The sequence below is a fragment of the Carex rostrata genome, chromosome 34 (assembly GCF_964058835.1).
Source record: "Carex rostrata chromosome 34, lpCarRost1.2, whole genome shotgun sequence".
Lineage (NCBI taxonomy): Eukaryota > Viridiplantae > Streptophyta > Magnoliopsida > Poales > Cyperaceae > Carex > Carex rostrata.
This window is the reverse complement of record NC_135951.1, coordinates 402,701-419,761: the sequence shown is the minus strand read 5'-3', so window position 1 is coordinate 419,761 and position 17,061 is coordinate 402,701. Positions and strand designations below refer to the sequence as shown.

The following is a 17,061-nucleotide window of genomic DNA, read 5'->3' as shown; positions in this document are numbered from 1 at the left end:
ATGCAAAACTAGCTTTGACCTAGTTGGATCGGTACGTTGGTACCAGTTCAAAACAAAAGCATTTTTAAAAAAAATATTGAGATGGATTCAACATGTTCAAATATATTATATCAATTAGAGTACAGCTTTCCTAATATCTAGCTATTTCAAGCAGCAGCATTCCACTGACATATCTCCTCCACTGTATCATTTACCAGTAAGTGTATAGGACGTGATATCTTTGAGAAAATTTGCCTATTTCTCTCGCACCATAACGCCCAAGTCCCTGTTGTGCAGGTTATGTCCCATTTCTCCCTTGCCTCTGTGTCGAGCGATCTGCGGTTCTCCCACCACGGTTCTCCTACCAGAGATCATGCAGGTCTCATAATTGATCATGGTACCAAACTGACCGGTACGCAGGTCTCATGCATTTTAGCAAAAAAGAAGCCTCAGATTTTTTAAATCACAGAAACCACATAAAAAGTAGATAATAAAAGAAAAAAACCAATCAGTATCACTTCTCCTCCCCCTGATATCAATAAAAGTGGATATTAATCTCTTTAGTCTCAATTTTATACCAGTGATCATTTCTACGATAGCCAAGTGGTACATGCTAAAATGGTAACTGTTACTAGTCTATTACAAAACCACTTCCTACAGTGCTGAAAATAAATTAAAGGATACCTAAAAAACTAGAAAATATAAAAAATAAAAAACAAACTACTAGCAAATGCTAAATTGCTGAGTTCAAATATAATTAGTAAATTAAAATGGGCTTCATAATTTCGATGTAACTTTGGTTAAGAGACTATTTTTCCCTTCAAAAAGTTCTCAGAAATCAAACCGTTCTTTGATTGAATGGTTAGGATTTAACCTCCAATGTTCACCTTTTTTTTCCCCCTTTTTGACCAACAGGGCAACGTATTGAAGCTAAATCGGCTGATTTGGGGATAGTCGCTAGTTGGATAAGGGAGAAGAAGCACGAAGAGGTCACGGGCAAGAGGGTCAGAGCGCTCGGTCAGGCTCATTTGAATGAAGAAGCGACTGCAACTGGGTCCCATTGTTTGAATAGTAGTCAAGATTTGTTAAAGGAAATTATCGCTGACAAGGGGGCCCGTTGAGATCAGACTGAAGCGATCATTTTGCCTAACTGAGCCATCTCAGCATCCTCAGCAAACGTGGCAGCAGACGTGGCAAATGGAGATTCAATAGGAGGCATTTCTTTATCGTTTATAGCAAATTTAGTTTTGTTTGAATCGTCTATATAAGACGGATGTAATGATGGATTCAGATATGAATAAAAATATTCAATTTTATAGAAAGTTCTAACCTTGTTCTTTGTCACTTACTTCCTCCGTATTCTTAATTTCCACCAAAATTCTTTCTGTTCTTCATTGGAATCGATTGAATTTGGTTCTAATCAGCTTCAGGAGATAATCTTGTAGCAACTTGGTATCAAAGCTGCAAGATCACAGCTGGGTGTGAAGGTCTAAGCGATCAAGATTCTGCAAGAATGCCGAGATCGAAGAGAAATGATTATCCAGAGGATGAGAAACCTATTGACGTGGCAGCCATTAATGAAAGATTCGGTCGTTTCACCAAGGAGATGCAGTCCTTGTTTCAAATCAGGGATGAGCGTATTGATCGAGTGGGAGATAAATGCTGGGCCTGAAATCAGACGAGAGACTCGTCATCAAGAAAATTCACAACAAGCACAAAAGGTTCATCTACCTCGATTAGATTTTCCTCGATTTGATTGTTGTTTGAAGCGCTATGCTTCTTGTCTCTGCTACATTTGATACAACATTAAATTTTTCTCTGTGCTTTCATTTAAATCTTGTGTAGACAATGATAAGGAAACAAATAATAGAGCATCTTGGGTGCTATGAATAGCATAGAGGGCTACGGTCCTACGGCTCAATATTCGAGTTTTCAAAATCTTAACGGTCGATCTGAACCGTTCATCTTGTTCTCCATATTAATATGTGTTTGGAGACAAAATTCTACATTTTTTGAAATTTTTTTTACTATTTGTTTAGCTATGTAGAAAATCACTTGATCTAAAAAATTCTGCACCATTCAGATATTTGATTTTCTATCTATCTAAAAAAAAATAGTAAAAAATTTAAAAAAAATGTAAAATTTGGTCTCCAAACACATATTAATATGGAGAACAAAATGAACAGTTCAAATTAACCATTAAGATTTTGAAAACTCAAATATTGAGCCGTAGCACTGTAGCCCTCTATGCTATTCATAGCACCCAAGCCTTACTCTATGTATATATATAGTTGACTAATTGTTGACCCACTCTTCTACCCCTTCAATCTATAGTTAGAGATCTCCTGTTACATACTCCCTGTAGTTAGACTAACGGAGCAGCCCATTTTAGTAAGGGATCAACTGTATTTAACAGAGTATCATAATTCCCTTATAATTCGTATTTTTAACATTTCTAAAACACAAAAAATATTTTATACATTTTATTTGCAAATAAAACATGAACTTTTTTATTTGTTTATTTTTTTTTTTTTTTTTTTTACTTCTTTGTGGTACCGAATCATTTGAGAATTATACTCAAATTATTCTCTAATTATGAGTTTTTCACCCCGTCGAACCGACCCAAACTATTCATTTATCACTATAGTTCCAAGTCTATTCACAGTAGAGATCTCCTGTGACGTACTCCCTGTAGTTGACTACGGATCAACCCATTTTAATAAGGGGTCAATCAGTCTACAGTTAACCATCTTTTGATAACAGTACAATGCTACACAGATGATTATACAAAACTTGACCACATATGAACTGAGCACCCTATCCATGCCCCTTGGCGCTTGAATCGCTCAAAACAAACACTGAGAAAAAGATCTTTCACACCCAAAATAAAACCCAAAAATAAGATTAGATGGCTTTTACCACTTCTCAGTTCAAACTTCAAAACCCAAAACCCAAACCCAACAAATCTCAGCCGTCCATTTCAGAGATCGAACGGGCAATCGGTATCACGCCTGATCCTGCTGTAAAATATCTCTTTAGTTGACTACTTGTTGACTCCCCCTTCAATCCACAGTTAGAGATCCTGTTACACATTCCCTGTATTTAACTGTGGAGCAACCCATTTTTAAAAGGGCTCAGATAGCTAAACATCCTCGCAATAACAGAAATATGCCACATGGACGACTATACAAAATTGACCACATATGAACTGAGCACCCTATCCATGACCCATTGGTCCACTTCCACTGACGCTTGAAATCGCTTGAATTGGGGCATATTTACAGAACAAGTTTTTCTTCATACAGCGCACCAGCAATTGAGCCAAAGCACTGCTGTATAGGTCTATTGCGCTGCATGAAGCAAACTATAATATGTCAATATCTTTATCCCTTCAAAAGCTCAAAACAAACAGAGAGAATGAAGAACCTTCACAAAACAAAACCAAAAACAGAGATATCATGGCTTTCACAATTTCTCAGTTGATCAAACCAAGAAGCCCAACAATCATCACTGCCTCCGCTGCAAAACCCAAACCAATCCGCATGGTTCCATTCCAACCCAACAAATCCCAGCCGTCCATTTCAGACATTGAACGGGCAATCGGTATCCAACCTGATTCTTCTGTGAAATCCCCTTCTGATCTCAACTCTTCCTTCATGGAATTACTCGAGTCATCTCCGATTGGTCGAGAGGGGTCCACTGAGAAAGCTATCAGAGAGGTTGCTGAGAAGTTTACTGACCATGCTGAGGCGCACACTGCTAGTGGTATAAAAGATTGTTTCAATGGATTGTTTATTTTAACATACTGGTAAACATTTTAACAAAACAGTTTCGGCTTCATGCAGTGTACAGAATGTAGAATCGAAACAGTGCTGCATATGGTTCATGTGCTGCATGAAGCCAAAACTACTCTGTTAAATATCTTTACCCTTAAATTATGATTCGTTCTTTCTTTCTTGTTTTGCAGCAGGGATTGTGTGCTTTAATTCACTCGTTTTTACTGTTTCAATGAATTGTTTATTTAACATACTGGTAAACATTTTAACAGGATAGTTTTGGCTTCGTGCAGTGCACGGACTATAGAATCGAAACAGCGCTGCATATGGTTCGTGTACTGCATGAAGCCAAAACTGATCTGTTAAAATATTTACCCTTAACATAGCTGAAGTTGTAAAATGTTGAATTTATTCTGCTGTCAAAGCCAATTTGGATTAGTTTGTACTGGCACTTTTATTTGAGGGTATATTTGAGGAAGTTACTGAGAAATACTTGTTATGTACTGGTACCAGATGGGGAATGGAGGGGTGCTTTAGAATTAAGAGGCTTTTGTCAAATGCAAGCATATACTGGTACCAGTACATTCTCAGTGCACAGCTAGAATGGAAGAACTGGCATGAACTGGTACAATAGTGGCTCAGTAAGTCACTACGCAATACCCTGGTACAGTTATAACGAGATACCTTACCAGAACAATTTCTGAAAAGTTGATTTTTTTCTTATTAATTACAAAGTAATCACGTTTATAATATTTTTTTTGTTGTTGCTGCAGTGCATAGATTTGTTTTGGAGCTATTCATGAAGATACTACCTTTATGGTTACTTGTGTTGGCTGTTGCATCTGGTTTCATTAAACTTCCATTTAATGTTCCTTTTATTGATGATCTAATAATGTAGTTAAATAAAACCATGTTCAATTATGTGGATTTACGTAATGTTATCGTCATATGATTTAAATTTTGGTTGGTTGTATTAGCGTGCGTGTTACCAGCTATGGAACAGTAAATACCAGTAACCCACCTGTACCAGTAAATACCAGTAAATTTTGGCTGGTTCTAGAATCATGGCAAATTTGAAGCAGTGTCCATATTGACAAGTTTTGGAGCTTGAAAAATATTTAGTTAGATCTAGAATTTGTAATTTGAGTATTATACATAATTCAAATATTTTGATGTTTCATAATGGAAATAAATTTTAGAATATTGTCATGTTTATAAAATAACTTTACAAGTTCGATACTAGTAAAATATTGACATTTTTACAAAATAAATGTATTTTAGTGATATATTTTTGCACGAAACTTGATATAAAATTTTGAATTAGAATGGCCGATACTTAGTCCTTAGCTTTTATGATTTTGTGACTTTAAAATGTGATCTAAATTAACTAAAAATACCAATATACATAAAAAAAAATGTTGTAAATTGCGCAACATGAATTTGCATAAAAGATTGTTTTGTCTGTACAAAATTACCACAGCTAATTTTGTTTGTATCTTAAAATAAAAAGAGATAATAATAAAGCATAATGAAGTTTTCTATACATGATGTCTTTAGTATATATCCTATGGTTGAAATTTATACCATGAGAAATGTAATAAATTTCATTTCTTATTTAAGAAAACAATATTTTTGTCAATTTACTTTATTAATAGATGAAAAGAAATATGTTGCATTAAATATATAAATATGAAGATCAAATATAATGATTACAATTTTTCTTACATACAAAAATACTCAATTTGATTTATCATTGAAACATATTTTTTTCATTATATATTTTTTGAATAAAAGTGGGAAAAAACTACACCGATTTCTATTAAACAAAAATCATACAAATTAAAATGGTGTTAAATCTATTGTCAATTCTTACAACTCAATCTTATAATAAAACTTATACAAAATAACTCCTATATTGACTAATTAACAAGTTTAATTTATATATTTTTGGCCTATTATTCTGATTATATGCTAAAATATTTTCATCAAATGATATTTTAAAACATATGTAATTAGAAATGTGTTTCATTTAATTGCATTCTTTCAGATCCAGTGTTTTAGTTATAAATACATAAATCTTTAATTCCTAGTCATGATAAAAGATATTGAAATTTACAATCTTGTTTTCATTGATTATTCTCTAATATCTTAAATGTTAGTAATTGTTTTCTAATACATGTAATATGCGTTGGCTATATTTTAATATTATTTGGTTATTTATAGTTGGATATACATGGAACTCATAACTTAAGCATGCATTTATCATGCAACAAACACAATTTGGCTATATGTGTGTGTCACTTGCTTTGAACGATTGACTAGATAAAAACTCTCCTATCACTAATTTTGGTATACTTCTCTCTTTTATGGTCGTATTTAGAATTTAGAATTTAGAATTTAGAATTTTAGATTTCATATAAAAATTTAATAAAAATAATTTATACCACTTTTACTTGGGGTTTTTTTAACGAAAAAGTTGTATGCATGAGTTTTGATAAAATAGAATCGGACTTAGAAAAAATATTTCAAGGGGCCTTAATTTCTATCGAAGCTACAATATTCTTGTTAGTGTATTAAATGTGATCTATGTGGCTGTATATTTTTATTCGGTTGCAATTCAAATAAAAAATCACATATTCAACTTCATGTTACTGCATATTATTGCATACTTATTTGTATGATACCATATATTAATGCATATAGCACATACTTGTTTTTATATATATGAATTCTCATTTAAAATCCTTAGTGACTAATAAAATATCTAATTACTCTTTTCTAACTTCCGCATAAAAATTTACATACACGGCTGCATACTGCATACAAGATATAAACTGCATTTTAAAACATTAGTTCATATAGTATTTTCCATGCAAGTTTCCAACCTACATTAATTTCTCACACAAAAGACTGATTCACAATTATTTATATTTTTTAATATGTATTAACAAATAACAAACGATATTAAACAAATTTCTATTTTAAAGTTTATAAAATGAATAATTAATTTGTTGATAAAGCAATATACCTTTATTCATTCTTACGCACAAGGGACTGCTTTGAATAAAAATCGCAAATCATTACAACAATTCCTTTTCGACAATGAATTTTTTGTATCAACCGTTGAAATTGAAGATATTAATTTCAAGGGTTTGACATAGAGTGTGCTCAATGATAAAGATTCAATAAATAAATAAATAAATAAACAAATCTTAGTTAAATTTTAAAATTAACGTTTTCTATTTCGAAATAAAAATGTAACTTTTTTCAAGAGAAATGTTTGTAAAGCTTCTTATGAATTAATCACAAATCATGCAATATATTTTGTTTTCAGGTAAATGGTAAAAAAAGAGAGAAGGTAAATCATAATTCACTTTATATTATATTGAGAGGTAGCAGTCAATGTCAAAATTTATTAGATACTATATTTGCATTTTTTATATAATTATAGAATTGAATTATATCATAATAATATAACATTGTACATGCATGAGAACAACAATTCCGGTTTAATAAACATTAGTTTTTACATAATCATTAACTAAAATTAAATTTTTATTAGTGCCTAGCTGCTCAAAACCAAGAAAAAAAATAATCATAAAAAAAGAGTGCATAACTACTCCAAATTAAGATAACGTTATTAGAATCAGCCTGCTCGTTAGATTCTTGTTCTATATTTCTAGTTGCTGCTTCATATGTTCTTGATACTCCACATCTATGGGAATTACAAATTAAAAGTTTATGAATGAATATTAGATAAAAATTTAAAACATATGTAATAAAAAAGTTTTTTTTTAATTGTGTCTTTTCAATTCAAGTTTTGTATAGCTGAGTTTTGATTCACAAACTAATAGATAATTTTTGTTTGATAATGATAAAACAGAAAGAGATTGTATTTTACAATCAACGTTTAATTGATTATTCTCTAATATCTTAAATGTTATTAACTGTTTTCTAATGCATGTTATATGTGTTAGCTATATTTTAATGTATGTTGTTTGATTATATAGCTCAATGTAGAACTCATAACTTAAGCATGTATTCATCATACAAGAAGTACAATTTATTTTTTAACGACAAAGTTATATACATGTGTTTTGACTAGATAGAAACTCTCTTACCACTTTTGGTATACTTTTTTTTTTTTTTTATCATTGTATTTAGAATTTAGATTATAGATTTCTCACAAGAATTAATAATTTTTTTTATGCCGTCGATTTTTTAACGAGAAAGTTGTATACTATAAACAAAAGTTTTTATATATAGAGTAGAACTATTGCATTTTTTTAACTGACTAAAAGTTATCTTCCAAAAACATTTTTTAATTTTTTTAATAAAACAAATAAATTAATTCAACAAATTCTAAAATCACTAAGTTCAAACATAACCTCTTTTTTTTATGATGAAAATGTTCAAACATAATTTATGAAGACTATTTGTTGGTAGTTTTGTTGTGTCACTAAATGCATTGCATTTTGTATACACTTGCACAAAGTTCAAGCTATTGGTTTGAATTAGTACAATAAGCTTTCTTTGCAAATTATTAATGATATTTTAAAAATAAGTTATCAATTTTGATATTTTGTATATTTAATAAACCATAAATTGATTAAAAAGGCTAAAAATAACGTGACATGCTGTAAATATATTTTAATATATAATTACATTAAAGTTGATATTACTTCATTTGTAAAATTTGAATTAGCTAAGAGAAATAAAATTTGTATGTCAAAAGCAATAGACGGGTTCGATCTTTTCAAACTAAAAAAAAGGGAAAATCTGGACCGTTGAAATTGGAGATAAAAAAAAGTGTTTTAGAGAGAGCGGGCTGCCGGGCTCAACGACAATTGACAAAGATCTTTTTAACGGTCCGATTTCTAGAAATCCCAAATTAATCCGGTTAATACCGCAATGTTACAGGTAAACATATTAACCGAGCTGTTTCATCTTTTTTAAGAGCCCTGTTCATATATTTTTTCATTTGGACTCTAGTGATCATGCATTGCCAGAAACAAACATAGCTCTGTCAATAACTTTACCAATCTTATGTACAACACAAACGACTGCTTTGAATCAAAAATAAAAGACCGCCGAGTCCGGTTGGGTTCTAATTTCAAATTAAAGCCAGTCGGTCCTCACCCCGCTCTCATCTCTCTGGGTGGGGTTTTCTCCAAAGAGCTTTCCACAAAACCATATCCAAAGTCCGATCTAAACCGTCCGATCGATATCAAAGTTCGTTCTGACGGTTAGATTCACGGGTCTGTTTAAATCTAAATTGTACGCACGATTTTTAATGTAGATCGTACGATTTGGATCTGTCTTTGGATAAAATTTGTCCAAAAGGCTCAAGACAAAAACCGAATTCCCCTCTCCGCCTCTCTCCAGAAACACTGAATCCGTACCCTCTGCATTAACTGAAAGTTTCAGTTAATGCATCTGGAACGTCCGATTAGGATCCGGGCCAATCCGGCCTAAAATGGAATGCACGGGGCATATATAATATTCGTGCCATCACGGATCGGACAGTCCAGATGCATTATTCATTAACTCATAGTTTTAGTTAATGCAGAGCGTACGTATTCAAAAACACTTCAAGAGTTCAGACTAGATTTAAGCAAGTTCCATCTCTATTGATGATTTGTTGCTGGTTTCCATCTCTATTGATGATTTGTTGCTGGTTTTGTGCAACAACGAATTTGTGAATTTTAGTGTTAGGGTTTAGGTTTCGTTCTCTCAGTTCTCAGATTTCATGGGGTGTTTCGTTTCATGCTTTCGAAGTAAGGATCAGGAAAAGAGACGCTCTAATTCGGATTCTTACCATGACCTGGTTAGCTTTTCTTTGATTTCATTGCTTCTCAATTTGTTGGTATTTCGTGTAAACTGGTAAACAATAATTTTTGTGATACTTTTATTGCAGAAGGAGAGTTTAGGGAAGCAATGTTTTGTAGAGAACGAGATTGGTTCTCTTTCTCTCAATGGAGAAACAGAAAAAGGTGCGATATTTTCTCTGTAAACATACTCCAAAATTTGTAGCAATGATCCTTTTCTAATAATTAATGGACCCAATAAAAATATTTTTGTTTTAATTTGATTCTGATATAGAGGAGAAGGTCGGCCATTTAGAAGCCTTGGAGGAGAAGCTTACACAAGAGGTATGTCCTTTTAACTATAATTTTATTTTCTGAGGAACATTTGATTGGGTAATTATAGCTAAATCGGACTTATTAATGCAAATGATTTGGAGTTCAATTTTCCATAATGGGGAAATAATGTATAATTTGTATTCACTACTTTTGGATTAAAGTTGTTTTAGTGGGAAAAAAATATTTAGAGAACTCTGGTTTTGTTTTCATTTTTTTTATTATAAGTTTTGTGAAATCTGAATAATGTGCTTGTGATGAACATATTCCCTGGCCAGGCAAAAGAAACAAAATAAAGGCTATCTTTTACCAGTAAGGCAGTAACAACAAACCAATGCATTTCTGTAATACTGGTATTAGGTTCCATTGTCATATTAAAATAAAGTATACAAAAAATAATTATCATATTTTTTGTAAAATAGGCCAAACAATTGAAGTTATGTGGTGAGATACAGGAAACCTCAATGGAAATTTCTCAATTGAACAAAAAGATAGCTTTTCAAGAGCTTAACGGGTCAGATCAGTCTTCAAAGTCCGCTCAGAATTTGTCCAATAACAAGATCCAGTCAGTGGCGCATTGTGAGCAAGAAAACAACCCTGACCAAGCAATAATGAGTACACCAAGTCTAGGCAAGGAAAACTCAACTTCTCATCAGAGCACTCCTGGGACTGCAAGGTACAAAATTGCAAAGGATACATATACAGATCAGGTTCCCAATGTTCACACATAACTTAGGAAGAAATTCTAATTTGAATTACATTTTTGTTAGTGTTATGTAAATACCTTAAACGGTACATAAAACCCTAATTTGCAATATTGTGAAATTTTGGTTTAATTTGTAAACGTGATAAGATAATAAGTGGTACTGGTTACTGGTAGCAGTTGGAGAGAGAGAGAAAGATTCTAATTGATCTTTCTGATAATCCAATAGTTCTGAAGAGACGAGAGGTTGCAAATTGGATCAGACCCAGGTCAGCAATGGCACAGGAGTTCTGATTTCGGATCCGAATTCACCATACCGGGTTGCAATGACTATGGATGGTGAAATGGAGGTCTCCAGTGTTGTCAAGTCGGTTGAATTAGAGAAGAAAAATGTGGTGTCTGGAGAGTTATCTAATCGTACCAAGAAGTGTTACGAGTATACTCCTAAATTTGTTGTTTCAGACCTTTCACAGCAGCCGAATGGAATTCCAAATACCACGACCAAGTATAAGGAGGTATATTATTATTTGTATGATCATATGTATTAGAATGATATAGTATGTAATTTCATGTGATTGGTTTTAAATTTAACACATATGATGAGGTTGGTACCGGTACGTACAGCACTTTCCACAGTGATCAGTTGGTACCAGACTTATCTGGTACAGCTTGGTACAACAAGCATGTATGCTGAAATTAAGGAGAGTATTTTATTCTAGAAATTATTATTAAATAATACAGGGAACCAAAAAGAGTACCTTGGATTTTCAATGGCATAGATGGATCTGAAAAAGAAATTCAGAATCGAAGTTTGGAGCCGAAATTACTGGACAAAGGTTGGAGCTGAAAGTTTGGAGCTAGAGAAATTTTTTCTCTGATCCGTCTGTACCATTGAAAAACTTTAAAACTCTTTCTATTTTCCTTTATTATTTAATAATAATTTATATAAATAAAAAAAATTCTCAGATATAAGCATATCTTGGGTTTCAAATTCAATGTATACTATTTTTTTTTGTAACTGCTAAAGACCTTATATTTTAAAAATATATCAGGATCAACAGGTAAAGTGGCATGCTACTCCATTTGAAGAGAGACTTGAGAGGATTTTATCAGATGAGACAATGCCACCTCCAAGGTTTTGTCTATTTTTTTTTTGTCCATTTTATTTAGTGTTCTTTAATCTTTAGTTCTAGCCTTCTAATTATTTTGATCTTGATAATTTCCATCTTTTGCCATCTTGAATTGTTCTGCAAAATGAAGAGTGAGGCTATGGTACTATGCATAGCGCTGATTGGTCCGTACTACGGATCAATATTTTTGTTTTTAGAGTCCAAATAGTTCATCTAAATCATTCAACATGATCTTCGTGTGAAAATGTATTTGAAGACTAAATATTACATTTTTTATTAGTTAGCTTGAGTGATATTCTACTTGTCTAAAAATATAGTAAAAAAATTCTAAAAAATGTAAAATTTGATCTACAAGTATATTTTCATATGATGATTACGTTGAACAGTTCAAATTGAATGTCTGGACTCTGAAAATAGAAAAAGTGATCCATAGTATAGACCAATATGCGCTATGCATAGTACCATAGCCTCACTCCAAAATGAATATTAGAGCAAAGTTTTAATGTTTAGTTTTGTTTTGGTTTAACAGGGAACTCATTTCAGGGAGGCTGATTCAGTTAGAGGAATAACTTGAAGAAAAGAGTATTTACCAGCTTTATGCTAAAATAAATATATTTGGTGTTGTTTGAAAAATGTTTATTGCAAAAAAATAGATTTTGGTTTGTATAAAGGTATTAATTCATTAAAGAGTTGGGATTCATTTACAATAATTTGGTTTGTATAAAAAATAAATTAATCTAATTTCAAAATCCAATGTTTAGAATTTAATGCAAATTTTACTGTTCATTTGATGACTTCAAATTTGTTATGATGTATACATCTAATGGCTTTGATGAAATGTCCAACAATATACTTAAATTTCATGAAAACCATATGTGAGGAAATTAAAGACATATTTTAGCATTTTTTTTTTACTGAACTGATTTTTTTGACAGAAAAATTGTATGTTTCTGGAACCTAAATTCCAACTGGTAAAGTTAGTATTCCTGTTGGGAAGCATAAAATAGAAACAAGAATATACCCAGACAAATGTATCATTTATAGCATATAATTCCAAAATGGTAAATACAACTAAACATATAATTCGAAAATTGTAATGTATCATATATAGCATCCCAAACAAATGAACAAATGAATATCATACTTTCTCAGAAAGAAAGCAAAACTATCTAGGTTAGTACTATACTATTATACAATTTCTCATCCTTCCACAATGCTTTATGCATTCTGACTGGGAAAGAAAATTAAGAAAAAAATGAAATTGAAAAGAATTATGATGTATTTTTTCATAGTGAATCAATCGTGCCAGCAAAGAAGCATGACGACACACCGTCGAATAATGTAAAGCTTTGCTCTCTGTTCTCTCAAAGCTCTAGTTGCCCCTTTTCTTTGCTTCTGCTGACCTCCAAGCTTCATATTTGAAATCTGACCTGTTTTGATCAAAATAGGAAGAACTGAAATTGAGATAGTTTGTGGGTGGTTTTGGTTGAAACTGAGAATGAGATTGTTTCTGTTTGGGTTGGATTGGTGCTTTTATATAGAGAAGTAATGAGAAGGATGCAATGTACTTGAACTACTCTGTGATTTTAAATTTATATATTGTTTGTTAAGTATTTGACTTAGATATAGCTTGTCAGTGCATTTAAATCCAAATTTAGTTTATTTTGAGTAGTGATCTCAAAGATAACAGGAACATGTTAAGATTCCCTATTGTCAACCACATAAAAATTAAAAGAAAAAAAAGTTAACTTTCTAACTTAGCTAAGCTGACTCTAATTAGCCTCTTGCTTACAACATATTTTGTATATATTTTTTTAATTATTTAAGTGAACTCATATCAGTAATTTTGTAATTCTTAATAAACAGACTTTTTTTTTGCTTCTGATATTGCAATGTATGAGTTTATTCTTATCAGATACATCAATTTGTAATGTGAAAATTTGATTTTTCTTTTTTAAAGTAAATTAATTCATCAAACTACAGATAATATAACAAAATGATTCTGAGGATATTTATTAATTATTCTGAATTGCTGTAGATAACTTTTTATTAATTAAAGTGAATAATTTTTTTTTCTCTATATATAAAATATTACTAAGAGAAATTCTTATCAATTAAGTCTTTTCTTTTTGTCTTTTTAAGTAAATTAGTTTCATCATCCATTTGCAGATTGCTAATATATTTGTGCCTCTCATAACTAATTAATGAAATTATTTTGCATACCACATTAATTTAGAGGTTTGAATAGAGTAATTTAAACAATAGCTCATTTTTCAAGAAAAACAAAACCAAGTTTTGGGTTGTCAACCATGGTTTCACCTCAAAAGTTGGTTTTCAATCCCTTTACTTTTATGGTCAAATATATTATTTTTATGTACTGTGCTCTGCTCAGGGCTCAGATGTATTGTAGGGGTTGAAATTTGACATATAATTAATGAATGATATAAATTATAAAGTCAAATAGCTCCTAAAGAGAATAGAAAAATGAACACATTGGGTGCATGCACTTTGTTTATAATGCTTTTAAACAAAACTTACTCAAACCCAACTAAACTTCATTTACCATACCAAATTTATATGAAAATATTTTGATAGTTAAACTATTTTTGTAAGAAAAGTTGGCCCATATATTTTGGCCATACCTTGATATATTTTTATGGGTTGTTTTGTAGGAGAATTTAATTAGAGTCAATATTAATGTGCAAAAATTATAGAGACAGTGATATATATTGGCAGCATAATACACTTATCCATATATTGACTGGAGAAAAACAAAATTACAGGAAAGCATGTATTTTCAAATTGCTAAAAATAGTCTGTCAGTGACTTGTAATAAAGACAGTGTAAAAAAATAATAATAGAGATTTAAAGGATCATGTGTAACACTGTGAACTTTTAAAATTCAGATTAATGAAAATAATATGTGGTTAAATCGAATAATATATATATATATACGTGTATACGAAATTAGTGACGTGGATGGTGAACAATAATTATACGATTTATTGTGTTAAGGAAGAGGAGCAATAGGTGTTATATAAATCATTTAATCAATATCGAATAAGTGGAGGGTTTATTTTGCAAAAATACCACTTACAAGTGGGGCCCTTGTCATTCTTTCCTCTCCCCTCCTTCCTTTCTTTTCCTGCGCCCCCTCCCTTTTCCTTTGCTTCCGCCAAGAGAGACAGAGAACGAGAGAGTGAGAGAGAGATCTAAACCCCCCGGTGACCGTATTTCACGAAAACGGAGATTTAGGAAGAGGAGCTCAAATCTCGTACATCCATCCGTTCCATCGGTAATTCCCCTTTCTATTTCTCTCTCATTTCGTGATTCCTTGTTTTTAGGGTTTCGGTGAAAACCCGTAGAATCGTACCAAACTTATTATTCCGTGCCTTTGTTATTTCTATAGTGTAAATTGACTGATTCCGTGTTCCAAAGTGCCACCAAATTTCCAATTTACGGATTTTCCCAAATTTCTCGATTCCGTGTTTTTAGGATTTCGGTGAAAACCCGTAGAATCGTACCAAATTGATTATTCCGTGCCTTTGTTGTTTCTAAAGTGTAAATTGATTGATTTCGTGTTCCAAAGTGCAACCAAATTTCCAATTTACGGATTTTCCCAAAAATTGATTAGGGTTTAAATTGTAAAAGTGCCTGACTTTAATAAATTGACCTATGTATAGATCCTAACGAGCACGGCTAGCGGGATTGACGAGCTTACCGAGTCGCGAGATCGCGGACCCTCTACGTGCCCTACGTAACCAGGTGCGGGGGTTCACGGGATCTGTTTTGGGGTTTATTCGTAGAACTAAATAACGGTGCATATTATTATATTTATGTTGATTGCTTGATTTAAATAAACTGTGCATAGCATGTTGAATCTCTGATTGAAAGCATTTGTTGCCGCATTGCATTAATTGTGATATTAGTGTAATTGAATTGTATAACTGTTATGATTCTCATGTTGGTACGGTTTATCGATTGTTGATCTGTCGTTTTGAATAAGTGAGTGGAACCACAGTATGACTTGGATTGATTGTGTGAAGTGAACAGTGTATCATAGTGGAAAGTCTAGCTAGCTACTAGACTTTCATCCAGGACCCTTATGCGCATCTGGAGAATGGCCCTAGTGAACCCAGTACCGGTTGGGTAAGGGAAGTGCAGTGTAATTTTAGGTAGAACTGTGGTTCAGTGATTCAGTGAAAGTGTCAGTGATTTCTTATTGAGAAAAGTGATATTCTGTTGCATATTCGCGGAATATACCCGTGTATATTTTAAGTGATGAATTGATGAGATTGTATGACTTGAAACCAGAAAATAGAACTGTTAAGCCGGAGGTGATCGATAGTTGATATCTGTACCTCATAACCAGACTTATATATATTATATCTGTAAAACCAAATCTTTCTGGAAATTCGTTGATTGATGTTGATTTTTGTGAATTGAAACCCATTTGAATCTATTCCCGGTACATGTGCATTTATTATTATTGGTGAATAAGTAAATAGATGCCCTATTGCTGGTGTATTTAGTTCTGGTGATGGATTTCTCACAAATCCAGTAGCCCTTTAAATTCCGCACTGAGAAAACGGATGACAGGTTTTCTCACCCCCTCCCCTCGGGGAATTTTTCCCTTTGAACTGATATGTGCAGGTAAACGCGAGTGAAGTGGGACTCGGGCTCGACTCGTGAGTATAGGCCGAGCTAATAGGTTATGCCAAACCCTTTTTATGCCATTTTGAATGTGTAGTTGAACCCGTAGTCGGTTATTTTGATGTATAGGTTATTACCGAACCGTATTATGTTATAAAACCCTAACGGTATGTTTTAAATGGTTGTTATGATTTAAATGTTGAAATTGCATGTTAAACGTCATTAAAATTTCTAGTGAATGGGGAATAATTGTTTAGTTATACGGGGATTTGATCGGGTTTGAAAACGGGGTGAAATTCCACGAAAATGGGCAAAGGGATGAAAAACAGTACCCTTATTACGGGCCGCAATAACCCTATTGCGGGCCGCAATGAGAGTAGACAGAGGAAATTTCGCAGATTAAAAACCCAAACAGGTCATTGCGGGCCGCAATGAATGGATGCAGAGGCCAACCAGGTCATTGCGGGCCGCAATAAATTCATTGCGGGCCGCAATGAATGGAGGCAGAGACAATTTGCAGAGGCTGTAAATTTTGGAACTTGTTGCGGGCCGCAACAGCCCTATTGCGGGCCGCAATGGGGATTCTGAAAAATGCTGTTTTGAGTATAACTTAGCCAAATTAAATCGGATTTGAACCAAACTTGTTTTAAATCAAATCATATGATAATTTGACTAATCTG

At 32.5% G+C, this 17,061-nt stretch overlaps 4 protein-coding genes across 4 annotated transcripts in view; 2 read left to right on the top strand and 2 right to left on the bottom strand.

Moving 5' to 3' along the window:
• The window catches only part of LOC144548803 (mediator of RNA polymerase II transcription subunit 25-like), a 61,241-nt gene that overhangs the window by 10,235 nt on the left and 33,945 nt on the right, over positions 1–17,061 (bottom strand). The window lies entirely within an intron of this gene.
• On the top strand, positions 3,331–4,667 carry CRR3 (chlororespiratory reduction 3). The gene is made up of 2 exons (XM_078297933.1): positions 3,331–3,744; positions 4,529–4,667. Exons 1-2 carry the CDS (start codon positions 3,351–3,353, stop codon positions 4,651–4,653), a joined length of 519 nt encoding a protein of 172 aa, XP_078154059.1. The 5' UTR covers positions 3,331–3,350; the 3' UTR covers positions 4,654–4,667.
• LOC144549031 (uncharacterized) lies at positions 9,424–12,502 on the top strand. Its single transcript, XM_078297792.1, has 7 exons — positions 9,424–9,582; positions 9,673–9,748; positions 9,858–9,907; positions 10,318–10,571; positions 10,828–11,113; positions 11,651–11,733; positions 12,258–12,502. Exons 1-7 carry the CDS (start codon positions 9,505–9,507, stop codon positions 12,295–12,297), a joined length of 867 nt encoding a protein of 288 aa, XP_078153918.1. The 5' UTR covers positions 9,424–9,504; the 3' UTR covers positions 12,298–12,502.
• Positions 13,025–13,144, bottom strand: LOC144549149 (small polypeptide DEVIL 4-like). Its single transcript, XM_078297886.1, has one exon. The coding sequence runs from the start codon at positions 13,142–13,144 to the stop codon at positions 13,025–13,027; it is 120 nt and encodes a 39-aa protein (XP_078154012.1).

Excerpts from the sequence above, each read along its gene's own strand:
- LOC144549031 (XM_078297792.1), top strand. The coding sequence starts at position 9,505 with ATGGGGTGTTTCGTTTCATGCTTTCGAAGTAAGGATCAGGAAAAGAGA. Across the intron at positions 9,583-9,672 it reads CGGATTCTTACCATGACCTG|AAGGAGAGTTTAGGGAAGCA; the intron begins GTTAGCTTTTCT and ends CTTTTATTGCAG. Across the intron at positions 9,749-9,857 it reads CAATGGAGAAACAGAAAAAG|AGGAGAAGGTCGGCCATTTA; the intron begins GTGCGATATTTT and ends ATTCTGATATAG.
- LOC144549149 (XM_078297886.1), bottom strand. The coding sequence starts at position 13,144 with ATGAAGCTTGGAGGTCAGCAGAAGCAAAGAAAAGGGGCAACTAGAGCT.
- CRR3 (XM_078297933.1), top strand. The coding sequence starts at position 3,351 with ATGTCAATATCTTTATCCCTTCAAAAGCTCAAAACAAACAGAGAGAAT. Across the intron at positions 3,745-4,528 it reads TGAGGCGCACACTGCTAGTG|TGCATAGATTTGTTTTGGAG; the intron begins GTATAAAAGATT and ends TTGTTGCTGCAG.